The 26,014-nt window shown below is 55.4% G+C and overlaps 1 protein-coding gene across 2 annotated transcripts; it reads left to right on the forward strand.

Annotated features, from left to right (window-relative positions):
- Window positions 1–24,512, forward strand: LOC112544543 (very-long-chain 3-oxoacyl-CoA reductase-like). 2 transcript variants are annotated; one of them, XM_075915396.2, is made up of 12 exons: window positions 1–95; window positions 5,018–5,307; window positions 12,735–12,781; window positions 12,884–12,959; window positions 14,012–14,122; window positions 16,705–16,772; window positions 17,522–17,566; window positions 18,305–18,339; window positions 18,786–18,867; window positions 21,484–21,549; window positions 22,360–22,509; window positions 23,952–24,512. In XM_075915396.2, the coding sequence occupies exons 1-12, from the start codon at window positions 16–18 to the stop codon at window positions 24,069–24,071; spliced, it is 1,170 nt and encodes a 389-aa protein (XP_075771511.2). In that variant the 5' UTR covers window positions 1–15; the 3' UTR covers window positions 24,072–24,512. The 2 variants fall into 2 exon arrangements, with proteins under 2 accessions (XP_075771511.2, XP_075771512.2); XM_075915397.2 differs by lacking the exons at window positions 1–95; window positions 5,018–5,307 and adding an exon at window positions 5,669–5,850.
- The last annotated feature ends 1,502 nt before the right edge of the window (window positions 24,513–26,014 follow it).

Raw genomic sequence — 26,014 nt, forward strand, 5'->3', positions numbered from 1 at the left:
GCCGATAGACGCCAAATGAAGAATTCGAAGCGGAAAGAGCTCGTCTCAAAGCGAAGTAGGCACTGTGGGGGAGGACAGGAGGGCAGCGACTCGAAGTACGTTCCCTGCTTTCCGTCATCAAAGGAAAAACCCACATGGGGGGTGACCCGTGTTCCCTCTCATTTTTCCCACCCGTGTGGAATGAATTTTCTGATGTGCACCACTTGTGCAGGGGGCGTGCCACGCGTCGGAATGTGCGGCACACCGCCTTCCTATTGATGCACGTGACCAAATTCACGATGGGGTGGGGTCCGACGGGGTCTAAGTGTGGGAGGGGGCTCAGGCTGGGGGAAGCGTGCAGGAGTGTGAGGGCTCCGGGGGGGGGGGGCTGTAGGGGAGGGGCTGCACATGAGGGGTTTGGGGAACAAGAGGGGGCCCTGGTTTAGGGAGGGGCTTGGGCAGGAGCGGGGACAGGAGCTGAGCTGGTGGCTGAGTGAAGGAGGAGGTACAGGGTCTGCAGTGGGGGGTTGGGTGCAGGAGGAGGTACAGGGTCTGCAGTGGGGGGTTGGGTGCAGGAGGAGGTACAGGGTCTGCAGTGGGGGGGTTGGGTGCAGGAGGAGGTACAGGGTCTGCAGTGGGGGTTGGGTGCAGAAGGAGGTACAGGGTCTGCAGTGGGGGGTTGGGTGCAGGAGGAGGTACAGGGTCTGCAGTGGGGGGGTTGGGTGCAGGAGGAGGTACAGGGTCTGCAGTGGGGGGGTTGGGTGCAGGAGGAGGTACAGGGTCTGCAGTGGGGGGGTTGGGTGCAGGAGGAGGTACAGGGTCTGCAGTGGGGGGGTTGGGTGCAGCAGGAGCTACAGGGTCTGCAGTGGGGGGGTTGGGTGCAGGAGGAGGTACAGGGTCTGCAGTGGGGGGGTTGGGTGCAGGAGGTGGTACAGGGTCTGCAGTGGGGGGTTGGGTGCAGCAGGAGGTACAGGGTCTGCAGTGGGGGGGTTGGGTGCAGCAGGAGGTACAGGGTCTGCAGTGGGGGGGTTGGGTGCAGGAGGAGGTACAGGGTCTGCAGTGGGGGGGTTGGGTGCAGCAGGAGGTACAGGGTCTGCAGTGGGGGGGTTGGGTGCAGCAGGAGGTACAGGGTCTGCAGTGGGGGGGTTGGGTGCAGCAGGAGGTACAGGGTCTGCAGTGGGGGGGTTGGGTGCAGGAGGAGGGACAGGGTCCGCAGTGGGGGGGTTGGGTGCAGCAGGAGGGACAGGGTCCGCAGTGGGGGGGTTGGGTGCAGCAGGAGGTACAGGGTCTGCAGTGGGGGGGTTGGGTGCAGGAGGAGGTACAGGGTCTGCAGTGGGGGGGTTGGGTGCAGCAGGAGGGACAGGGTCCGCAGTGGGGGGGTTGGGTGCAGCAGGAGGTACAGGGTCTGCAGTGGGGGGGTTGGGTGCAGCAGGAGGTACAGGGTCTGCAGTGGGGGGTTGGGTGCAGCAGGAGGTACAGGGTCTGCAGTGGGGGGGTTGGGTGCAGCAGGAGGTACAGGGTCCGCAGTGGGGGGGTTGGGTGCAGGAGGAGGTACAGGGTCTGCAGTGGGGGGTTGGGTGCAGGAGGAGGGACAGGGTCCGCAGTGGGGGGGTTGGGTGCAGGAGGAGGTACAGGGTTTGCAGTGGGGGGGTTGGGTGCAGCAGGAGGTACAGGGTCTGCAGTGGGGGGGTTGGGTGCAGCAGGAGGTACAGGGTCTGCAGTGGGGGGGTTGGGTGCAGCAGGAGGTACAGGGTCTGCAGTGGGGGGGTTGGGTGCAGCAGGAGGTACAGGGTCTGCAGTGGGGGGGTTGGGTGCAGCAGGAGGTACAGGGTTTGCAGTGGGGGGGTTGGGTGCAGCAGGAGGTACAGGGTCCGCAGTGGGGGGGTTGGGTGCAGGAGGAGGGACAGGGTCCGCAGTGGGGGGGTTGGGTGCAGGAGGAGGTACAGGGTTTGCAGTGGGGGGGTTGGGTGCAGCAGGAGGTACAGGGTCTGCAGTGGGGGGGTTGGGTGCAGCAGGAGGTACAGGGTCTGCAGTGGGGGGGTTGGGTGCAGGAGGAGGTACAGGGTCTGCAGTGGGGGGGTTGGGTGCAGCAGGAGGTACAGGGTCTGCAGTGGGGGGGTTGGGTGCAGCAGGAGGTACAGGGTCTGCAGTGGGGGGGTTGGGTGCAGCAGGAGGTACAGGGTTTGCAGTGGGGGGGTTGGGTGCAGCAGGAGGTACAGGGTCTGCAGTGGGGGGGTTGGGTGCAGCAGGAGGTACAGGGTCTGCAGTGGGGGGTTGGGTGCAGGAGGAGGTACAGGGTCTGCAGTGGGGGGTTGGGTGCAGGAGGAGGTACAGGGTCTGCAGTGGGGGGGTTGGGTGCAGGAGGAGGTACAGGGTCTGCAGTGGGGGGTTGGGTGCAGGAGGAGGTACAGGGTCTGCAGTGGGGGGGTTGGGTGCAGGAGGAGGTACAGGGTCTGCAGTGGGGGGGTTGGGTGCAGGAGGAGGTACAGGGTCTGCAGTGGGGGGTTGGGTGCAGCAGGAGGTACAGGGTCTGCAGTGGGGGGGTTGGGTGCAGCAGGAGGTACAGGGTCTGCAGTGGGGGGGTTGGGTGCAGCAGGAGGTACAGGGTCCGCAGTGGGGGGGTTGGGTGCAGGAGGAGGTACAGGGTTTGTAGTGGGGGTTGCATGCGGGGGGGGGGGGGGGACAGGGTCCGCAGTGGGGGTTGGGAGCAGGAATCATAGAATCCCAGGACTGGAAGGGACCTCGAGAGGTCATTGAGTCCAGCCCCCTGCCCTCGTGGCTGGCCCAAATACTGTCTAGACCAGTGGTCCCCAACGTTTTGGGGCTGCCGGGCGCCTGGGGGCGGGGCCGCTCCTGTGCCACGTGTACGGGGGCGGGGCCATTCACGGCCCTGGGGGTGGGGCCAAGCATGCGCCGCACGCCTGGGGCCGGCACCGGCATGTGCCGCGACTCCGGGGCAGGGGCCGCCCATGCGCCCGGGGCTGGCTCCTGCCGCACGCCCAGGGGTGGGGCCAGCCCAGATGCTCCAGGGGCACACATAAATGGCCCGGCGGGTGCCATGGCGCCCGCGGGCACCGTGTTGGGGATCACTGGTCTAGACCATCCCTGAGAGACATTTATCTAACCTGCTCTTAAATATCCCCAGAGATGGAGATTCCACAACCTCCCTGGGCAATTTATTCCAGTGTTTGACTAACTTGACAGGTAGGAACTTTTTCCTAATGTCCAACCTAAACCTCCCTGGCTGCAGTTTAAGCCCCTTGCTTCTTGTTCTATCCTCAGAGGCCAAGAAGAACAAGTTTTCTCCCTCCTGCTTGTGACACCCTTTTAGATACCTGAAAACTGCTATCATGTCCCCTCTCGATCTTCTCTTTTCCAAACTAAACAAACCCAATTCCTTCAGTCTTCCCTCCTAGCTCATGTTCTCTAGACCTTTCATCATTCTTGTCGCTCTTCTCTGGACCCTCGCCAGTTTCTCCACATCTTTCTTGAAATGCGGTGCCCAGAACTGGACGCAATCCCCCAACTGAGGCCTCACCAGCGCGGAGCAGAGCGAAAGAATGACTTCTCGCAACACACCTGTTAAAGCAAACCGTCTTAGTTCAACGCTGCCCAGCCAGAGCCTGCTTCCTGAACCCCTGTCCCAGCCTTGAACCCCGCCCCCCGCACCCAACCTCCTGCCCCAGACGGGAGTCCCCCTGCCCCCAAACTCCTTCCCAGAGCTGCCCCCCTGATACTCCTCCTGGACCCCAATCCCCCACTCTGGGCTGAGCCTGGAGCCCCACCCACACTCCGAACCCCTTAGCCCAAGACCAGAGCCTGCACCCCAACCTCTGACCCCAGCCTGGTGCGAGTGTGTGAGGACACTCGCCGCGTCTGCCTGGTCTGGCTGCACGGGCTGCCTTCCGGTGGGGACGGACCATCCGTTACAAGGGGGTCTTGTGCCCCATCCTCCTCCCTGGAGCTCAAAGAGGACCCCCACACGGTGGGTTCCGGGCAGGGGGCGGCCCCCTTTCTGAAGCGGTGTGCCCAGTGCTTTTTTTGTGATGGTACTGCCCAGCATAAAGAACGGAGCATACCCGCACCTCTCTGTAGGCAAGTGTTCAACAGGTCTTAAAGGGGCTGCTTGTCTTAAAAGGGCAATGCTGGCCCCACCCTCCTTTTTTTTTTTTCCTCAACAACTTTTCCTCTGGAGTACGGGCACTTTTTTTTTTTCAACAAAAAAAGCACTGGGCATGCCCCAATGTACCCTCCTGTGCTGCTCTCCGGGGAGTGGCTCTCTCCACCCTCTGCCCCACCTGATCTCCTGCCTAGGGCTCCCCGGAAGGGGGAGGCTGTGCAGCTCCTGTGTCTGGCCTTCCTGGAGCGAGGGGGACGGTGGGGCGGATAAGGCAGACCGTGCATTGCGGTGGGGTGGGGAGTAGCAGCACACACTTCCCAGCCAGCTGGTGCCTCAGGGCTTTCCCTCTCCCAGCAAGCCGGCACTGGCTCCACTCTTGCTGGGTGGGGGGGGGGCTGCAATGCGGGATCGCCAGCGCGGGCTCCCCATGGGCAGACGTGGGGGAGAGCCTGTTCGTTGTGCATGTCACTGAAAATCATCTTGTGTGCTACTTATGGCACGCGTGTTGGATGTTGCCAACCCCAGGTTTAGTCCGTGTCACAAACCTTCTCAAAGGCATCTACGTCTCCCTTTGCCGGTGCACATAAGAACGTAGGAACGGCCAGACTAAAGGTCCATCTAGCCCAGTGGCCTGTCAGCCGACAGTGGCCAATGCCAGGTGCCCCAGAGGGAGGGAACAGAACAGGGAAACATCACGCGATCTCTCCTGTCGCCCATTCCCAGCCCCTGACAGAGGGTGGGGACACCATGCCTACCCACCCTGGCTAATCGCCATCGATGGACCTAACCTCCATGAATCTATCTAGCTCTTTTTTGAACCCTGTTAAAGTCCCGGTCTTCACCACATCCTCCAGCAAGGAGTTCCACAGGTTGACTGGAGAAAAACTTCCTTCTGTTTGTTTTAAACTTGCTACTTAGAGCCTCCAGCTTCCTGACCAGACAGAGCCGACAGCATTGCTGGGAATGGCCTCTCGTCGGGAAGTTAGCAACCCCCTGCTGCTCCAGAGATGTTCCCTGGAAGCTGGGCGTTTGGGCGGCGGCTCAGAAGAGATTCCAATGCGGCCCAGCTGATCAGCAGGCTGCCTCTGCCAGGCTCTGTTTGTCCTGGTCATGCACATGCCTGGGTGCACATAAAAAAAATGATTCCACACATGGATGGATCCTTGGACCCCAAGAACAGGGAGGTGAATCTTTTGGTGTCCTTACAGGTGAGTTGCACCCCCTTCCCCCAAAGCTGCCCCTGAGGATCCAGGGGTGCTGAAAACTGCCCCCAGCCGGCATGGGGGGGCAGAATCTCCCCTCCCCCCCAGGGGCAGCTCCTGTGCCGGGAGGGGGGGAGGCGGCTTCTTGGCAGCAGTGAGAACCGACCCGATGTAGTTTATTTGGGGGGGTTGGCTCTGACTCGGCGCTTGAAAGTTTTGGGGGGGACCTGCACCCCCCAAAAAAAACCCAACTTTTCTGCGCCCCCCTCTGCAGCCTGGCGGGGGACGGGACCGAACCGGGCCGGGCCCGCCCCCGGGGCGGCGGGGCCAATGAGCCGGGAGCGAGGGCGGCGGGGCGGGGAGCCGGGGTTGGGCTCGCTCGGGGCCCCGGCGGCAGCACTCGGGCCATGGCGCTGGGCGCGGGGCTGGCGGCGCTGGGCGCCCTGGCGCTGCTGCTGCTGGTGCTGCGGGCAGCCTGGGCGCTGGGCTGCGCGGTGCGCATCGCCCGCGGGCGCGGAGCGGAGCTCGCCACCTACGGAGCCTGGGCGGGTGAGCGCGACCCCTGCGCGGGGGGCTCTGGCCGGCCCCCCGACGGCCGCGGCGAGGCTGGTGGCTCCCCCCGGGGGGGCTGAGCTGGAGGGGGGGTTGAACCCCCCCTTCCTTGGTGTAGGGGAAGGTGCTGAACCCCTCCCCCATCAGGCTGGCGGGAGGGAGGTGGGTTGGGGCGTCCTGATGCCCTGGGCTGCGGGGGGGGGGGGGGTGCTGAACCTCCCCCACGCGGTGCTAAGTCCCCCCCCACCAGGCTTGAGGAAGGGAGGTAGGTTGGGGTGCTGGTGCCCTGGGTTGGAGGGAAGGAGGCTGCGGGGGGGGGGGGGTGCTGATGCCTCTCCCCCCCACCAGGCTTGGGGAAGGGAGGTAGGTTGGGGTGCTGATGCCCTGGGGTGGAGGGAAGGATGCTGCCGGGAGGGGGGGGGGAGTGCTGATACCTCTCTCCCCTCCCCCCCGCTGGATTGTGCTGAGCCCCCCAGTGGGCTGGCGAGAGGGAGGCTACCTGGGGGGGGGGTTGCTGAGCCCCCTCTGTCGGGGTAGGGGAAAGGAAGGGGGTTGGAGTGTGCTGATGCCCTGTGCTAGGGGGAAGGAGGCTGCCTGGGGGGTGGACAGTGCTGAACCCCCCCCCCTCAACAGGCTGGCGGGAGGGAGGCTGTGCTGGGAGATCTTGGTGGCCCAAGGCTGCCTGGGGCAGGAACGCTGCTTGTCTGCTTAGACAAACTATCCCCCCCCCCCCTCCGCCAAGCAGGGTTCAGCCTGTGAACCTACAGGAGAGCGTTCACCGTGTGCTGTTTACCCTGGCCACTTGCCACCACAAAACCGTCACCTCTCCTTGCTCCCGTAACACCAGCGTTAGAGGTCACTGGATGGAATGAAGAAGTTGCGGATTTAACACTCCCCCCACCCCTTCCAAGCGCACAGCCAACCTGTGGAACTCCTTGCTACAGGAGGTTGTGAAGACCAGGACTTTAACAGGGTTCAAAAAAGAGCTAGATACAGTCATGGAGGATTGATCCATCCGTGCTGTTAACCAGGCTGAGCCCGGAGGGTGTCCCTAGTCTCTGTTTGTCTGAGGCCGCGAACAGGCGACAGAGAGGGATCGCTTGATGATTCCCGGCTCTGTTCCCTCCCTCTGGGGCCCCTGGCATTGGCCACTGTGGGCCGACAGGACACTGGGCTAGGTGGGCCTTTGCTCTGACCCAGCGTGGCCGTTCTTAAGGGCGAGGGGAGAGCAGCAGTTTTGTGGGTCGCCCTGAGTTTCCCTCTGTGGGGCGGGAGGAGATGCTGCTGGCTGGCAGTCCGCCAGGCGCAGAGACAGGCTCCTGGCAGAGGTGAAAATGAGTGGGTGTCGGACGGTGTGGCGTGCCAGCAAGAACCAGCTGCCGGCCTGGCCCACGTGCGGCCGGCTTCTTCCTCCCCCTGTCGGCAGCCCCTTTTGCCCCCAGCCAGGGCTGCTGACAGGGTGGGGGCAGAAGGAGCAGCTGCCCTGAGGCCTGCTCGTTAAAAGGGCCCAGGTCTCCAAGTTGCCATGGCAACACCAGAGCCCTAGGGCTCCCGGCTGCTGGCCACAAAGCCTGGCTAGAGGTTCACCCAAACCCCGCCTCATCCACCTGGGGCCCCGCCCCTTTTAGGGTCCTAGCTCCACCCCCCCCCTTTTTAAGTTCTGTTGTCTGCTTTCATCCCTGCTGACCTGCGCCCCATCAGCTCCTCTTGACCTCCAAGATGCATGCCGGCTCTGCTGCCCACAGGCACACTGAACAGCTGGAATTTGAGCAGGGCGAAGAGACGGCCGAGACCACTGGACCCCCAGCCCTTGCAGCTGGAAGGGTCCCCGGGGGGCTGGGAATTGAGAAGGCCAAAGTCCGGGGTCTGGGACTGAAAATCCCTAGGGGTACGTCTACACAGCAAAGTTCTTTCAAAAGAGCAGCCGTTATTTCGAAATAACTTTCCTAGCGTCTACACAAGCCAATTGCTATTGTGAAATTAAATCGAAATCGCGGCAGGCTTATTTCAAAATTGGTAAACCTCATTCCACGAGGAATAATGCCAATTTCGAAATTGCTATTTCGAAATAAGTGCTGTGTAGACGCTTATTTCGAAATAGGGGGTCTCCAGCCCTTCCCAGAGCACCCTGCTGGCCGCCCTGGCCACAAGGTAACTTCTGACCTGATGCCCTGCCGGAACCAGTTAAATGCGATTCAGCGTCCAATCAGTGTGGACGCGGTATTTCGAAATAGCAAAAAGCTATTTCGAAATGCATTTTGTGACTCGACGCGTTATTTTGAAATAAGCTATTTTGAAATAACGCTGTAATGTAGACATACCTAGGTGACATTCTCTGTCTTGCTGAGATCCGCAGCTAGCCTCCTAGAGTTTCCTGTTCACGCAGACCTTTCTCCTTCCGGGGGCTATCAAATGACCCCTGGGACTTTTACCACGGTACCAGCCTGGGAGCAAAGGGCGGCAGGTTTTTCCACCAGCTATCTTGGCAAACATTCCTGCTGCAGATTAAACAGATAACAAACGCCAACAATGTGCTTCCTCTGCAAAATAAGCTGTCGCAGGAAAGCGCGTTGAGGCTGGTGTAACAGCAGCTGCACCTGAAGCATTTCCTGGGGTTGCTTTAAATTCCCACGTTGTCGAGGCAAAATTTTCTAGCGCTGCCAAAGCTCGTCACGTGGGCTCTTTTTATTTTTCCTCGAAGTCCCTGCTCCTGGAATCCTGGGAGAACCAGAAACTACCCCCACTCCTCAAATGACAATGCGGTCTCTAGCCCTTTCAGTTACAGAGAAAGGAAAAACAAAAAACAGTCTAACGCTCAGAAACCAGAAGTCAAAGTGAGAGGGACCCTTTAAAGTCATTGCGGCTGACAAATCACAAGCATAAAAAAATTGTGATTTTTTTTGGGGTGGGGAGGAGAGCTTACTCCTGATTTTTGAAGGTTTCATGCTAGTGACACTACAGACTTGTTGTAGAACTTGGCCCTGCCTTAGACTCCACAATCAGGTGCATATTGTGTAAATGTGCATATCGCTTCTCTGTAACAAAGGTTGCGTCTCTGCAACAAAAATCAATCCGGTTTTAGATAAATTAAAAATATATACATTCAATAATAAATAGCCAGGTCAAATGTTCTTTAAAAAAGCCAAAAACAAACATAAATGTGCCCCCAAAACCTGTGGAACTCCTTGCCAGAGGAGGCTGTGAAGGCTAGGACTATAACAGAGTTTAAAGAGAAGCTAGATAAATTAATGGAGGTTCGGTCCATAAAAGGCTATTATGCAGGGGATAAAATGGTGTCCTTGGCTTCTGTTTGCCAGAGGCTGGAGATGGATGGCAGGAGACAAATCGCTTGATCATTGTCTTCGGTCCACCCTCTCTGGGACACCTGGCGCTGGCCACTGTCGGCAGACAGGCTACTGGGTTAGATGGACCTTTGGTCTGACCCAGTACGTCCGTTCTTATGTTCTTATTAGGTGTAGCGAGGTAGCTAAAATGCAAAAAACACCTTTCCTTTGCCATTGGAATAGGTGCACACTGGCCAAAATTTTGTGTCTACAGCTGATTCTAATGTAAAAATAGACCCTTATGGTCACTGTTCTGTTTTAAGCTTACAGTAAACATCCCTCTTCAAATTGTGATGTAATGCCCTTGTTTAAATGTGCAGATTGTTTCTCTGTAACAAAGGTTGCGTCTCTGCAACAAAAATCAATCCAGTTTTAGATTAAAAAATATACATTAAATAATAAATATCTAGGTAGAATGTTCTTTTTAAAAAAGCCCAAAACAAACATAAAAGTGCCCCAAAAAAGTGGTATATAGCCCCATCAAAACATTAGCAGTAAGCACATTAACAGCTTTTTAAAAAGCACCTATTAGCTAAAACAAAGTATTCATAATCAAAACCAGCTTAACAAAACAAAAACAAAAATAACAAACATCCATCCAAAAAAACCCTGCATAACAATGCAAAACTCACTCATCCTAATTAAAAAAAACTATTATAGAAAACCGTTTTGCCTTAAAAGCAAAAACGTCCTGCCATCACTAAAGCATCGGTCCAAACCAACAAACCCCCGTTCCTTCACCTGTAATCAATCTGGTTGGCCGCAAACCATAAACGTAAATATAACATCAACTGGTGGGACGGTGCGTGTGTGTCTGTCTTTCTAGGTAAGCATATGCTAATTGTTTTGCCATTGTATTCTCAGTAAACACAGCATATTGCTTCCCCCTCACCATAAAACTCCTGTGTGCTTCTTATAAGCATAACACAGGTATCCCTTCTCCAGAAGGTGTGTGTGTTACCTGTGGTCCTGCCCCCGCCTACTCCACCCACACACTCTCCTTTCTGCTACTGCTCTCACTTCTTTGGAAGGGAATCCCTTCCTTGGGTTCTTACCAAAAAGAATTTTTCTCCCAAGTGTTTCTCAGGCATTGGAGTGACATGGCCTGAAACAGGAAATGCAACATTGTAAGCAGCCTGAATAGACCTCCCTTCCATTCTTAGCACAGGCATCAAGCGCCTGCTCACAGCTGCTGCTGTACTCACGCCACCCCAGCCCGTGAGGAAGTGCCGTGACGATGGCGGTTCTGGAACCCAGGCATTAGGTTTGGGGGGCCTGGGAGTTCCTGGCTCTGGGGGAGAGGGAGGCATTAGGTTTGGGGGGGGCTGGGAGTATCTGGCTCTGGGGGAGGGAGGAGGCATTAGGTTTGGGGGGGCTGAGATTGCCTGGCTCTGGGGGAGAGGGAGGCATTAGGTTTGGGGGGACTGGGAGTGCCTGACTCTGGGGGAGGGAGGAGGCATTAGGTTTGGGGGGCTGGGAGAGCCTGGCTCTGGGGGAGGGAGGAGGTATTGGACCACAGCCCTTTAAGCTCTTCCCCTTGTACAAGCATACAATTCAGTGTTAGTTGCATGGTGTCCCATACTGTTTCTCAAAGAATACAATGGCATACAGGTTTTTTCCACCGACTGGAGTGGAATGGAATCAAGACGACTGTAATATACACACATAAAGGGGCTGATTTGTGGTTCCCAGTTTAATTTTTGTATATCCTGAGTTTTAAATACCTAACTGTACGGTGTTAATATTTGTCCTAAGATTCCCTTGGAACGTAGGCATTGGCAGATCAGCCAATGGGACTCTCTAGTCTAGTCCAGTATTGTAGCTACAAAAGTGGCCAATACAAGATGTGTCTCAGGATGGGTGTGTGTGTGCTCCCGCAAGAAACGACAGTGGACGGTTATCCCTGGACAGGGAATGTTTCTTCTTCACTCCCAACAGTTTGTAGCTGGCTTATGACCTGAAACATGAGTGGGGTTTAATCTGGTTTTCATCATACATATGGTTATTTGAGATGGTTTCATTATCAATAAGCCTTCATCCTTTTACAAATCTTACAAACTTTTGACCTCACTGCTGTCTAGTGGCGGTGAGTTCCACAGATGATTTGAGTAAAAAAAGTTTCCTTTTATCAGTTTTTGTTGTCATGTTTTGGCTGTTGGCTCATCAATTCACACTTGGCACACCTGATATCTATCTTACATTTAACCTATCCTTATTTCAGTTTCTGCTCTATACACTTGGGATGGGTTTCCAATTTCTGAAGGATATCCATTTGGCTCAAATAACATCTGCTTTAAAAATAAAAAAGGAAAAGGAAATTATCTAGTTTTAGATCTAAGAAATACCAGCCAGTCAAAGGTAACCGGGGCATACCAATATTGCTAATAAATATGCACTTGAATATCAGTCAGCCAAAGTGAGTCTTGCATGGATTATTGGTGTAAGAATAGTACATGTACCTTTGACAGTGCAAAGTTTAAGAAATCCTAGGGATAGTAGAAAGGCCAGCTTTGCAAACCCCTCGATTCGTTTTGGTAATCCTTCTGGGGACAAATAGACGCTTAGAGCAAGTGAGGGAGGGAGTGTAGATGCAGAATAAGGCAACCAACACAGATATTATATTTAAATTCCAGGGCAAAAAGCAATCAGTGTGTACCTGGTTTACACTGTGTTTCTTTAAAGAAAATTCAAAGGTTATTGTTTGCCAGGCTGAAGCAATTATTCTGAAATATGAGTCTCTCCCTTATTGTTTTGGTCTAAACTTGTTTTTATTCCAACAAAACAAGATATGTATCATATACAAAATAATTAAAAAGTACCTTACATTTATATTTACAAATTATTTTAAAAAGTATATATGAGCAAATAATTTTACACATCAAATTATTGTATTATATTCAAACAAGACCTGAAAAACTATTATACAAGAAAACTAGTAAGCAAAAGTTCTTCTTCACACAGCGCATAGTCAATCTGTGGAACTCCTTGCCAGAGGAGGCTAGGAATATAACAGAGTTTAAAGAGAAGCTAGATAATTTCATGGAGGTTAGGTCCATAAAAGGCTATTAGCCAGGGGATAGAATTGGTGTCCCTGGCCTCTGTTTGTCAGAGGCTGGAGAGGGATGGCAGGAGACAAATCGCTTGATCGTTGTCTTTAGTCCACCCTCTCTGGGGCACCTGGTTCTGGCCACTGTCAGCAGACAGGCTACTGGGCTAGATGGACCTTTGGTCTGACCCAGTACGGCCGTTCTTATGTTCTTATCTACCTAAAACATAATCTATAATAATAAATAATTACGACTTTCCGATAGAAGTACATTGGTGGTCCTGAAAGCGATCAGTTTTCGTTTGTGTGGCCCTTGGTAGGCTTCAAGTTTGACATGCCTGCTGTATACGGTGTCGTCTTCTGTGCTGCATGGAGGGGTGTGTGTGCAAGGCGGGGAAGTTGTGCAAGGCATTCAAATTCCCCAAAGGAGCCGTTCCTAGCGACTTTGGCCTATGGAAGCATTTACCCCTCATGTCTTTCTCCTCTTGCAGTGGTGACCGGAGCAACATCAGGGATTGGGAAAGCCTATGCCCATGAGGTAATAACCAGCATTGCCTCGGATATGCTGTGGGGCACGCGGAGTGGATGTGGGGCTCTCCGGGTTCTCCTGCTCTGAGTTCCCACCTTAATTGTTTTCCAGCTCGCCAAGAGAGGCCTCAACGTGGTGCTGATCAGCCGTTCCATGCCAAAACTGAAGCAAGTGGCCGCTGAGATTGGTGAGTAAGACGGGCTGCGGAATAAATTTATGTGCACTGCGGCATGTGCGAATGTGCACCACCAGGAGAAACACCAGCCGAGCTGTGGGCGCTCTGCTCATCAGCATTGGAATCACTCCCAGCAGCCAGCCTCTTTTGGACTGACAGGATCCAGGTCCCTTGGTAATTCTTATCCCTTCTCTGAGGAGCTCTCTGCTATTGAAACCATCAACATAGGAAGCCCTCAGCTTGTTTGTGTGAAGAAGTGAAAAGGAGGTGGCAGCTTTTGCAGTCTGATTCCAGTTATTTCCTTGGAGCACATGCCACCTGAGGGGGAGGCCTGACACCTGGTTTGATTGTGGGAAGAAAGGACAGAGATTTCTCAATTCGCTCTCACTGGTGCTAGCCATTCTGTGTTCCCCAGGATCAATGAGAGGGGTTGGGGGCATTTGCAAGCTGCCTGCCTGTCAGCGATCCGGGTATCTAATAAACCTGCGACTGACATTTCTTCTTCCCAAGCTTAGTGCATTTAATTAGGAACCTTCTGCATGTCTGGCACATGATCCAAAACCTGCTCCAGTATGTTGAGAGAGAAGCTGCAGGAAAATGGAGGGCTTTTTTCAAATATAATTTGCTTGGGTTCAGGGATTTGGCTGGAAGGGGACAAGCAGGCAGTGAGCAGGCACACGGGATGTGCAGGGAAGGGGAAGGAAGAGAGGAGGGAGACAGGGGGCAGGGCCAGGGCAGGGGGCGGGGCCTGATCAGGGGGCGGGGCCTGATCAGGGGGCGGAGCCTGGGCAGCTTCACCCACTGCCCATGGTGGTAGATCTTAGGGTGAGTGACAGTCTACGGAGAAGGAGTCTGGCTTGTGCCGGGAACCCACCTCCTGCCAGCGGCCACCCCACGACTTCTGTCACCACTAACTCAGGACTTACCCCCCTACCCCAGCCTCCCTGCCTTTCCCTCTCCCGGGGATCCACTGCCCCCTTTCCTCTGCCCCAGGGCTCTGTCACTTGGAGCTCAGAGCCTGCCCCTGCCCAGTGGTCTAGCCTTGCTCTGCCTTTGCCTTTCAGAAGAGCAGCATGGCCGAAGCACCCGGGTTGTGGAGGCGGATTTCACCCAGGGCTCAGAGATCTATGCCTCCATCGACGCCGCCCTGCAGGGTCTGGAGATTGGCATTCTGGGTAAACTGGCTCTTGGGGTTTGTTCTCTGGGGCTGTGCAGCTGGCCTGGTCGGGGACATGCCGGGACGGCTCCGGCCACGTGTGCTCTTAACAGTGTCGTCCCTCCCCACGCCAGGCGGGCAGCCCTCACCAGTCTAAAGTGCTTGCTCCAGGGGGGTGCCTCTTATCTGAATTCTCAACTCGGGGAGCTCTATTCCTGCTGGCTCTGAGCAAGGGCACGCAGTGCGTAGCTGTGGTGGTGGCAGCGATGGGGAAAAAAAAGCCAGCCCACCACCTGTGGTTTCGTATGGCTACGTAGTGGCTTTTCCCACCGTGGCTTCCCCCTATTTTTGTATTGTCTCTCTGAGTTGGGAGTTCTATCCCCCAGCTTGCAGTGCGGAGGCACGCTGAGTAGCCAAGGTCTGAGACATCCCTCCTGGGACACCTCCCCCTGCCACGTTTTATAAAACGTGGCTTGTATACCTGTGTGTGCATAACATGGTGATGCTTTAAACAAACTACCTCATGCAGCCCATCAGAGTTCATGTGACTATCTGCAGGATCTGGAGAGCCTGTTTTAGGGCACGCACCATGAGGAGAGGTTAAAGAGACTGGGACTTTTCAGTTTAGAAAAGAGGAGACTGAGGGGGGATATGATAGAGGTCTATAAAATCATGAGTGGTGTGGAGAGGGCCGATAAAGAAAAGTTATGTATTAGTTCCCATAATAGAAGAACTAGAGGACACCAAATGAAATGAATGGGTAGCAGGTTTAAAACTAATAAAAGAAAGTTCTTCACAAAGTGTGTCGTCAACCTGTGGAACTCCTTGCCAGAGGAGGCTGTGAAGGCTAGGACTATAACAGAGTTTAAAGAGAAGCTAGATAATTTCCTGGAGGTTAGGTCCATAAAAGGCTATTAGCCAGGGGATAAAATGGTGTCCCTGGCCTTTGTTTGTCAAAGGCTGGAGAGGGATGGCAGGAGACAAATCGCTTGATCATTGTCTTCGGTCCACCCCCTCTGGGGCACCTGGTGCTGGCCACTGTCAGCAGACAGGCTACTGGGCTAGATGGACCTTTGGTCTGACCCAGTACAGCCGTTCTTATGTATGTGAGGCTAGAAATATAAAGTGTGACTGTGCAGTTTTAAACGTGCTAACAAAGGTCGTGACAGGGCTTGCAAGTGCTTTGGAGGATCGGGCCATTATTCAAATCGATCCGGACTAACTAGAGAAATGGTCTGAGGTGAACAGGATGAAGCTGAATAAGGACAAATGCAAAGTGCTCCACTTAGGGAGGAACAATCCGTGTCACACACACAGAATGGGAAGCTGAAACAAAAAACAGGACTATGTAGCACTTTGAAGACTATCAAGATGGTTTATTAGGTGATGAGCTTTCGTGGGTCAGACCCACTCCCTCAGAAGTGGGTCTGGCCCACGAAAGCTCATCACCTAATAAACCATCTTGTTAGTCTTTAAAGTGCTCCATAGTCCTGTTTTTTGTTTCAGCTACACCAGACTAACACGGCTACATTTCTATCACTATTCTACTGAATGGGAAGCGACTGTCTAGGAAGGAGCCCTGCAGAAAGGGATCTAGGGGTCAGAGTAGACCACACGCTAAATAGGAGTCAACAGTGTGAAACTGTTGCAAAAAAAGCCAACATGATTCTGGGCTGCATTCAGAGGAGGGTTGTGAGCAAGGCATGAGAAGTCGTTCTTCCGCTCTACTCTGTGCTGATTAGGCCTCAGTTAGAGGATTGTGTCCAGTTCTGGGCACCACATTTCAAGAAGGATGTGGAGAAACTGGAGAAGGTCCAGAGAAGAGCAACAAGAATGATGAAAACAGGAGCTATGAGAGAAGGCGGAAGGAATGGGGCTTGTTTAGTTCGGAAAAGAAAAGACGGCGAGGGGGCATGCTAATTGTTTTCAGGTGTCTAAAAGGGTGCCACAGGAAGGAGGGGGGGAGAGATTGTTCTCTGGCCTTCGAGGACAGGACAAGAAGCAATTGGCTTAAACTGCAGCAAGGCAGGTTTAGGTTGGACATTAGGAAAAACTTCCTGCCTGTCAGGGTGGTGAAACACTGGGATAAGTTGCCTGGGGAGGTTGTGGAATCTCCATCACTGGAGAGGTTTCAGAGCAGGTTAGACGGACGTCGATCAGGGATGGTCCAGAGGTTGCTGAGTCCTGCCGGGAGGGCAGAGACCGGACTTGATGCTTCTCGAGGTCCCTTCTGGCTCTAGGGATCTCCGATCCTAAGACTGGTGCTTCCTAAGCAACTCAGCGACTTGCAAACAGCCTTGTGTGTCCTGTACATCCAGAAGGTGGTTGGCCTAGGAAGACACATGCCCCTGCCATCCCCTGCCACCGGGCATGCCAAAGAAAAGATTCCCACCTCGCAGGAGAGTCTAGTGAAGCCAGCAGCCTCTTCCCATTTTGGGGAGTAGCTGGATCCAGACCCGAACCTCCCAGCTTAGGCCTGCCTGAGCCTGGTTCTTTGCGTCCTGGGGGCCGACTCGTCTCGTTTCTAAAGCGCTCCATGTTTCTACCCCCGGCGCTCCTGCTTCCGAGCCACTGGGCCTGATCACACGGTTCTGTCCACAGTGAACAACGTTGGCATGACCTATGCACCAAGGCCGGTGAATTTCCTGGATGTCCGCGACCCCGAGAAGGTTTGTCTGGTTCACAAGCTGCTGATGCGCTAGGCTCCCCGGGAACCCGGGAGGGAGGCTGGCTCTCGGCGGAGTGGCGCCGATGGGTTTTTAGTGCCCTTGGAGCGAGGACGTAGAAGCGGGTGGTTTGCAAGCATGCGAGGCGTCTAGGACAGCCAAGCGTCCACTTGAGGCGTGGGAAGCGAGTTGAGTTGAAAGACCAGCCCATGGACTAGGGCAGCTGTAACCCACCTCCTGACACGTCCGGCTTCCCCTTGCCAGGCCCGGATGGGTCCCCGTACAGGAGAGAGCTCAGGGAACGGGCAGAGTTATCGTGACGAGTCTTTTCCTACAGGAAGAACTTTCTTGACTTCAGGGCACAGGGCTGGCGGTGTTGGTGGTGCAAGAGCCACGATGGGGGGAGGGGGTTGAGGAGGAGCTATGGGAAGGAGGCTGGGGGGATGAGACGTTTGGGGGGTAAAGAGGGGCTCAGGGCCAGGGAACCCATCTGTCGGGGCTTCCTCACCCTAGCCCCTGGCTTTCCCTCCTGGCTCTCCACACCTCATGCAGCCCAGAGGCCAGAAAGTTTGCCCCCCCCCACTCCCCAGATGTAGGCTCTGTGGGCAGGGTTCTCTCGATGCATCAGTTCAGCTGCGGGGGGCTCTGCGCCCCCCCCCCCCCAGTCCCCATGAGCATCTCCGGTGACTGCGAGGAGGGGGCTGCCTGTGACGATGGGGCCGTGTGTCTTGCTCTCCCCCCTCTCCCTTCAGAGGGTGTCGGATATCGTGAACTGCAACGTGCTCTCCGTGGCCCAGGTGAGCGAACGGGAGCCGGCGGCTTTCTCCTGGTCCTTCTCCGCGGGGCCTGGCGCGAGGAGCTGAGAAACGCCTGGGAAACCGGGGGGGGGGGGGCGGTTCCCGTGTTGGGTAGAGAAGGGCTGGTGGGTGAAAGGGGAGAGGAGTGAGGGGGGCGCCTGTTATAGGACAAGACGCAAGGGGCTGAAATTGCAGCCAGGGAGGTTGAGGTGGGACATGAGGAAAAACTTCCTGCCTGTCCGGGTGATGAAACGCTGGAATAAGGTGCCTGGGGAGGCGGTGGTGTCTCCATCCCTGGCGATATTTCAGAGCAGGTTGGACAGACGCCTGCCAGGGATGGGCTAGTGCCTGGTCCTGCCGGGGGGGGGGGGGACTGGACTGGTTGCCTCGCGAGGTCCCTGCCAGTCCTAGGGCTCTATGGACAGCCTGGGCGCTAACGGGAGAGAGACGGGGACACTGGGGCAGTGGGTGCCAGGGAGGGGGGATGATTTGGGAGGAGGGGGCTGTGTGGCTGCAGGGGAGGGGAGGGCCGGGGGAAGGGCTGAGTGGGGGGAGGACAGACCCTGCTGCCGGGGGAAGGAATCTGGCGGGGGCAGGGCAGCAGGATAACGGTTGTCGGTGTGGCTGGAGGGGGTGGTGGGGTAGGGGAGCCAGACTCTGCCATGGGGGGGGGGGACGACTGGCTGCTAGGAGAGGAGGCCAGGGCGGGGCCTGTCTCACCCACCCCTCTCGTGACAGATGACCAGGATCGTCCTGCCTCAGATGCTCACCAGGTACGTGCTGCAGGACTCGGCGTGGTGCCCCCCTGGGCTGCCACTGCCCTGATCTGGAGGCTTCCTGGGCAATCAGCTGTGTCCGTCCATCCCCCGGGGATGGGTTCTCCCCTCCTCCCCCCCGCAGCCTAGGTGGTGGGCAGGGACTGGATAGCAAACTCCCTCCCCCTCCCGGCCCAGGAGATGGGTTCTCCCTCCTCCCCCCCGCAGCCTAGGTGGTGGGCAGGGACCAGGCGACAAACTCCCCCCCTCCCTCCTGGCCCAGGGGATGGGTTCTCCCTCCTCCCCCCACAGCCTAGGTAGTGGGCAGGGACCAGGTGACAAACTCCCCCCCCCCCCCCCGGCCCAGGGGATGGGTCCCCCCCCCCCCACAGCCTGGGCGGTGAACATGTCTCTCTCCTTTTCCCTGGGCCACCCTCACCCGGACTTCTCTCTGTTCATGGCAGGAGGAAGGGGGTCGTCATTAACATGTCCTCCGAGGCCGGCCGTCACCCCGTGCCACTGGCCGCCATGTACAGTGCTACCAAGGTCAGGAAGGTTCCACCCTGCGCCCTCTTCCCTAGCACCCTTCCCTAGACGCCCAGGGCGGGCAGAGCGCTCAGGAGCCACCGAGTCCAGCCCCCCGCCCAAGGCAGGACCGACCCCGACTCAGTCAGTCCAGCCAGGGCTTGGTCAAGCCAGGACTTCAAAACCTCCAGGGATGGAGATTCCAGCCCCTCCCTGGGGAACCCAGCCCAGCGCCTCCCCACCCGCTAAATATCCTAATCTCCAACCTAGACCTGCCCCACTGCAACTTGAGCCCATTGCTCCTCGTTCTGCCGCCTGACCCCCTGAGAACAGCCTCTCTCCAGCCTCTCTGGAACCCCCCTTCAGGGAGCTGCAGGCTGCTCCCAAATCCCCCCTCGCTCTTCTCTTCTGCAGACGGAACAAGCCCCAGTCCCTCAGCCTCTCCTTGTAGGTGCTCCAGCCCCCGAGTCATTTTCCTCGCCCTCCGCTGGACCCTCTCCAGTTTCTCCGCAGTGAAAAGCCCCAAACCCTTCTGGGGTTCCCCTACTCCGCACCCGTGGGCTGAAATAAGAGACGCAGTCTGAGCTACGCAAATTGCGTCTTGTATTTCAATCTCCTTTTGAAATAAAGCGCTATTCCGAAACGTCCCTTCATCGAACGAGGGCTACGGGGACGTCGGAACAGCGAGCCCGTGATTTTAATCCGTTTCGAAATAACGGGCTGGTTTAAAAGATGCCGACTAGCTAGCTCGGGTTACCGCCAATATCCCGAAATAGCGCCGCCGTCTGGACATGGCCCCGCTGTGGCTGAATAAAGGGGAATAATCACTCCTCTCGGTCTGCTGGCAACACGCCTCCTAATGCAGCCCAATATGCCGTGAGCCGTCTCGGCTACGCTTTCCCCTCCATCCTGCGAGATCCCAAGAGTCGCAGCGAGCTCTAAGTGGGGAATTGCTTCTCCCGTCACTGGCATGGGGGCGGCATCATCCGCGTAAACGAAGCACACGAGATCTTTTATAGGGGAAAAGGCAGTACGCCGCGTTTATTGCGAATACAACCGTTGCACGTGCTTTTCAATCACTCACACACACAAGCATTGTGCATGCACCGTCCCGCCAGACCATGTCATCGTTACCAGTCCAGAATCTGTATCCATTAAGCGACCAGCTAGATCGAACACAGAGGGGGAGCAGGGCCTTTGTCGGTCAATCAATCCGATGCTCCTGGAGTTCGTGGCAAGACGAACCCAAAGTTCCAAAGCAAAGCACCCTGCTTTTATCATCCTTTTCTCTGTTGAAGTCTGTGGACTTCGCTGTGTCAGTCTGTGCCCAGTTACTGTTATCTTGCTGATGTTAATCATTCCCAGAACATCTGCAAGAGGCTTATCCTGTCCTGGATTTAATCAGTTGTTTCCAGGGATGCCCGCCTGTCAACTTTAGAGCCGTCAATTCTGCCAATCTGATCAATTCTTGACCGTGGGTGTACACCGATGGTTTTTCTGACACCGATATGTTTCTTCACAGTCTGTCTTTTACAGTTTGTCTGCACCCCCACATTCTCCCATTCTCTCTTGACCACCTGGCTCTAACGATGACCTTCACACCGTATCTCATTCATACAAACAGTCTTTCACAAAATCCTTCAAAAGTAAACAATACTGTTTTATATTAATCAAAACAATTCACATCGAAGGCCTGGGTTTTCAGTATTTCTAATCTCATTATCATAGACACCGTCTGAGATCCTGTCTCTTTACTTACTGAACTTTAGAACATGGAAATATAGGAGATATATACTTAACTAAAGGATTTGACTTACTACAATATTAAATACAATTACTACAGTATTGCTACGTCATTAAACTACATGGCTGCGTCTAGATTGGCATGATTTTCCGGAAATGCTTTTAACGGAAAAGTTTTCCGTTAAAAGCATTTTGGGAACAGAGCATCTAGATTGGCACGGACGCTTTTCCGCAAAAACACTTTTTGCGGAAGAGCGTCTGTGCCAATCTAGACGCGCTTTTCCGCAAAAAAGCCCCGATCGCCATTTTTGCCATGGGGGCTTTTTTGCGGAAAACAAATATCAGCTGTCTACACTGGCCCTTTTGCGCACAAGCTTTGCGCAAAAGAGACTTTTGCCCGAACGGGAGCAGCATAATATTTCCGCAAGAAGCACTGATTTCTTACAGTAGGAAGTCAGCGTTCTTGCGGAAATTCAAGCGGCCAGTGTAGACAGCTGGCAAGTTTTTCCGGAAAAGCGACTGATTTTCCAGAAAAACTGGCCAGTCTAGACACAGCCCATTACTATCTTACCAAACCTAAAATACAAATATAAAAAGTCAAGGCTTTCAGTCCCAACAGCAAGGGAACCTGCCCCACCTGTTCCAGGAGTAAGGAGCCGGCCCCTCCCACTTTGCCCAGGGATCCAGGGTAGCTCGGCTCCCCTGCCTGCCCCCTACCAGCTCCCCGGGACAGCCAGAGCAACGGCCACCTGTCCTTCCAAGATCTGCCCCCTTCGCTCCCTTGTCGGCGTTCATTGGGACCTGTCCCTGTCCACTCCGCTGCAAGCGGCCCTGTGCCCCTCTCCTGCTCCGTTGTGGTCCCATGGCTTCATTTCCCTTCCTTCTCTGTGGCAGGTGTTTGTCGATTTCTTCTCGAGAAGCCTGGAGGTCGAGTACTGTGCCCAGGGCATCATCGTGCAGGTACAGTGCCAAGAGATCTTCCCCCTCCAGCAGGCGGGAGTACGGGTGCAGCATGCGCTGTGCTTTTGGCGGTCTACTGCGCCCCCTGCAGGCTGCACTCTGCGCTCCCTGGGCAGGGAGGGTTATGGGGGTTGCAGGGTGTGGGGCAGTTCTGAAAATCTGGCCATTAGTGCTCTGTGTCACCGAGGGGTGGGGGAGTCGCCGGGCCCTGCACCCCCATCCGCAGTCGGATGTGACCCCCGGCCGGCAGGGCGAAGGTTTATCAGGCTGCAGGGTCCCAGCATAGAACAGACTTGTCAGCCCAGAGACCGGAAGCAGCCAGGACACCCCATCTTGGGGAGAGAAGGGGAGCCCGGCGCCACGGGTCCTGGTCCTCCCCCTGCCTTGCCAGCCAGCCCAGGCTGACCCACGTCCAGCTGCTTGTCTCAGCCCCCTTAGCAAGACTCCTCTTCCAGCCTTTATCTTACTTCCTGGAAAAAGGTGTCACCTGGCCACACCCCTTGGCTGCTCAGGTTATGAAGGCATCAGCCGCCGTGGACCTGGGGGAGGCTGTCCCACCGAAATTCCCATCACCCTCTAGGAATTAGTGTAGTGCCCAGGGAAACCGAGGCACGCACACGGGGTTCCTACAAGGCAGCAGAACTCGTATGCGACATGACAAGGTGACTAAAATCCCCACTTGGCTGCCCTCTGCCCTGCGGTGGGGGAGAACGCCATGGCTCTAGAGCGGCCCCTCCGACCAGGAGCGACCAAGATGGGTTGGGGCTAGTAGGGTCCCTGCCATAACTCCCTCCCCTCTGCCCCCGCCAGAGTGTCCTGCCGCTCCTCGTCTCCACAAACATGACCCACAACATCTGTCCCAGCCTCTACGTGAAGACAGCAGATGACTTTGCTCGCGAGGCTTTGAACACCGTGGGCGTCAGCAACCAGACCTCTGGCTGCCTTTCCCACTACTTGCAGGTCAGTGTGGTGGACAGGGGTGCCCATCTGGCCTGCCCGCCTGTCCCATTCTGCACGGGCCATATTAGCAGGTAGGGTATGCCCCCCCCCCCTCCGGGCAAGGGGTGGGACCTCAGAAGGGGTGGAGCAAGAGCCGACAGCCCTCAGCAGAGCCCAGGCGGCCAGGCACCTCTCCGCTCCCAGCCCTGAGAGTGGCCCGGAGCACTCTGCATGGTGCTCTGGCAGCGATTGAAAGGGCCCCGGGCAGCAGCCAGGTCCTGGGGCAACTGCCCCCTTTGTCCTGCCCTCCCTCACCCCCATCAGCAGGTCTGGGCATGGAGGGCAGCTCAGGAAGAGAAACCTGTCAGCAGCCGCTAAAGGTTCACACCGAAGGAATAAGCCAAATAAATCTCAGCTGTAAAAGGGAACGGTGAGAATGAGGATTTTGCTTCCAGGTGTGGTGCTGAGGAATAAGACCTACCTCTCCCAGGAACAAGCCCTTTGCCCCTGGAAATGTCCCCTGAGATCCCCGGGGTCGCAGAACCCCTGTGGAGAAGTCCCAGGGAGGTGCAGCCTGAGCCGTTTTGCCAACCAGGGCAGAGCACATGGGTTCATGTGTTCCTGAGAAGTCAAGCGGCACAGTGATCCAGAAGCTGGAGTCTAGAGTAATTCCCCTGCCTGCCTTCCTCATAGAACCATGGAGCTGGAAGAGACCTCAGCAGGTCTTCAAGTCCAGCCCCCTTCCCAAGGCAGGACCAACCCAACTAAATCAACCCAGCCAGGGCTTTGTCAAGCGGAGACTTAAACACCTCTAGGGATGGAGACTCCATCCCCTCCCTAGGGAACCCGTCCCAGTGTTTCCCCACCTTCCTCGGGAAATAGTTTTTCCTAATGTCCAACCTAGACTTCCCCCACTATAACTTGAGACCGTTGCTCCTCGTTCTGCATCCGTCACTACTGAGAACAGCCTCTCTCCAGCCTCTTTGGAACCTCCCTTCCGGAAGTTGCAGGCTGCTCTCAAATCCCCCCTCACTCTTCTCTTCTGCAGACTGAACAAACCCAAATCCCCCAGCCTCTCCTCGTAGGTCATGCGCTCCAGCCCCTGAATCATTTTGGTCGCCCTCCGCTGGACCCTCTCCAGTGCGCCCACGTCCTTTCTATAGCGGGGGGCCCAGAACTGGACACACTATTCCTGATGTGGCCTCACCAGAGCCGAGTAAAGAGGAATAATCACGTCTCTGGATCTGCTGGCAATGCTCCTCCTAATGCCCCCTAATATGCCATTCGCCTTCCTCCAGAAACTGGTCCTGGTCCCAGCTCTCTGAGCCCTGTAACGTGGCCAAGCGTGGGAGTTCCGAAACCACGAGTCAGGACCCACGCGTGGGGTTTCGCCCCCAGACTCCCGTCTGTCTCTTCGCAGTGGGTACCATTTGAGTGACTTGTCCCTTCTTGGCTCATTTCAGAGCTTGGTGTGTGCGCTGCTGTTGCCCGATTGGCTTCGTCTCTCCCCGCTGGGACTAAAACTCTCCTGGGCCATGTGGGAGAAGTTTGCGTCCCAGAGGCCCTACCTGAAACAGGAGTAGATGAGGACTCCCGGGCCCAAATGGTGCAGCGACGAGCCATGGGAAGAAATCGCCCAGGGAAGTGGAGGAGTCTCCATCTCTTGAAGTGTTGGAGTCCTCGCTGGCTGCTTTTCTGGGAGCTGCTTTTGCCAAACACAAGTTATTAGGCTCAAGAATGAATGGGTAAAAGAGGCAAATTCTGTGGCCTGGGTGGTGGCAGAGGCCAGATTACACGAGCAGGGTTCCCTTCTAGCCTTAAAATCTGTCAATCTAACGCATGGCTTGAAAGGGGGCAGGAAGCTGAGCGGGTGCAGGGTGTTCAGCCAGGTCGTACAGCCCTTATTTTGGCCCAGAACCAACTGGCTTCAGTGAGGAAATTGTCCATTTGAGGTCTGCAGGATCTGGCCCCGTGGCTTGTTCTATCTCATGTTGCAAGAAATAAAGACGTGTTTTTCTGCTGTATTGTTCTGCCTCCCACACCTGATCTCTGGCACTCAAGGAGACACAAAGAAAAGTTGAACCTCTCTAGTCCGGCACCTACTGGTTTTGAACCAGAGAATTTTCCAGACCACGGGAGGTCAACATTTTCTAGCAGCGTTACCAACACTTCCACTGCTTACTGGGGTATCAGAAGACACTTAGGCTACATCTAGACTGGCAAGATTTTGTGCAAAATCTTGCCGCCTGTCTACACTGGCCACGAGTATTTGCGCAAGAACACTGAGTTTGTACTATATAAAATCAGTGCTTCTTGCGCAAATACTCTGATGCTCCCGCTCAGGGATAAGCCCTCTTGCGCAAGTATTCTTGTGCAAGAGAGCTAGTGTAGACAGTCAAGTTAATTTCTTGTGCAAGAAAGCCCAATAGCTAAAATGGCCATCGGAGCTTTCTTGCACAAGAGAGTGTCTACACTGGCACGGATGCTTTTGTGCAAAAGCATCCGTGCCAGTGTAGACGCTCTCTTGCACAAATACTTTTCACGGAAAAACTTTTCCGTGAAAAGTATTTGCACAAAATCTTGCCAGTCTAGACACAGCCCTATACTGTAGGCTTCTTGTGCAAGAACTGTGACAGAGTTCTTGTGCAAAAGGTCTTCCACAAGAGCGCGTCCACACAGCCGTGTGCTTTTGCGCAAGAGTGTCCAGGGCAGTGTGGATGTTTTCTTGCACAAGAAAGCTCTGATGGTCATTTTAGCCATAGGGCTTTCTTCCTCAAGAAGCACCTGTTGCCTGTCTACACTGCCTTCCTGTGGAAGAGCTCTTGTGCAAGAGGGCTTATTCCTCATGGGGAGAGGAATAACTCTTCTGGAAGAATAGTGATAGAAGAAGCCCTGTTTTCTGATGCTGTATTGTAAATTTACTTGCACAAGAACGCGCTTGCAGTGTAGATGCTCTGCATGTTTTTGCGCAAAAAGCCTGCAATGTCGACGTAGCCTTAGGGATAAATTAGACATAAATAACAGTTCAAAACACAGAGCCAGGACTGGTGCTGTAAACAAACTTTATGGGACCGCAGGAAACTTGGCCACATCCATGACAAGTGGACATCTGGGTAACTAAAATCATGCCGGACCATGGGTATTGCCGGACCAGAGAGTTCGGGACTATCGAGGTTCAACCTATCGTGCCTCTTGTTCCTTTCTCAAGAACCACCCAACACGAATCCGTGGGACTCGCATCATGTACCAGCAGCTCCTTGGGAAGGCTGTGAAGGGTAACTCATTGGGCAGAATGCAGTTCCCAGCCCAGGGCTGAAAGCCATGCTCCTCTCAGGAATATGGATGGGATCGTTGGTGATGGGGTAAGCCCATGCGTTCTGCATGACGTCTCGCCTGAGACACGACTCCTGCAGCACCCTGGCACGATGTAGACTCTGGTGCCCTGGCGACTGCGAGCTTGTGGATCGGAGAAGGATTTTCAACACACCTGTTACTACTACTGGCCAGGCAGGGGATGGGGCAGGAG

The sequence above is a fragment of the Pelodiscus sinensis genome, chromosome 18 (assembly GCF_052426305.1).
Source record: "Pelodiscus sinensis isolate ZL-2025 chromosome 18, ASM5242630v1, whole genome shotgun sequence".
NCBI lineage: Eukaryota > Metazoa > Chordata > Testudines > Trionychidae > Pelodiscus > Pelodiscus sinensis.

Excerpts from the sequence above, each read along its gene's own strand:
- LOC112544543 (XM_075915396.2), top strand. The coding sequence starts at position 16 with ATGAAGAATTCGAAGCGGAAAGAGCTCGTCTCAAAGCGAAGTAGGCAC. Across the intron at positions 12,960-14,011 it reads GCAAGTGGCCGCTGAGATTG|AAGAGCAGCATGGCCGAAGC; the intron begins GTGAGTAAGACG and ends TTTGCCTTTCAG. Across the intron at positions 14,123-16,704 it reads TCTGGAGATTGGCATTCTGG|TGAACAACGTTGGCATGACC; the intron begins GTAAACTGGCTC and ends TTCTGTCCACAG.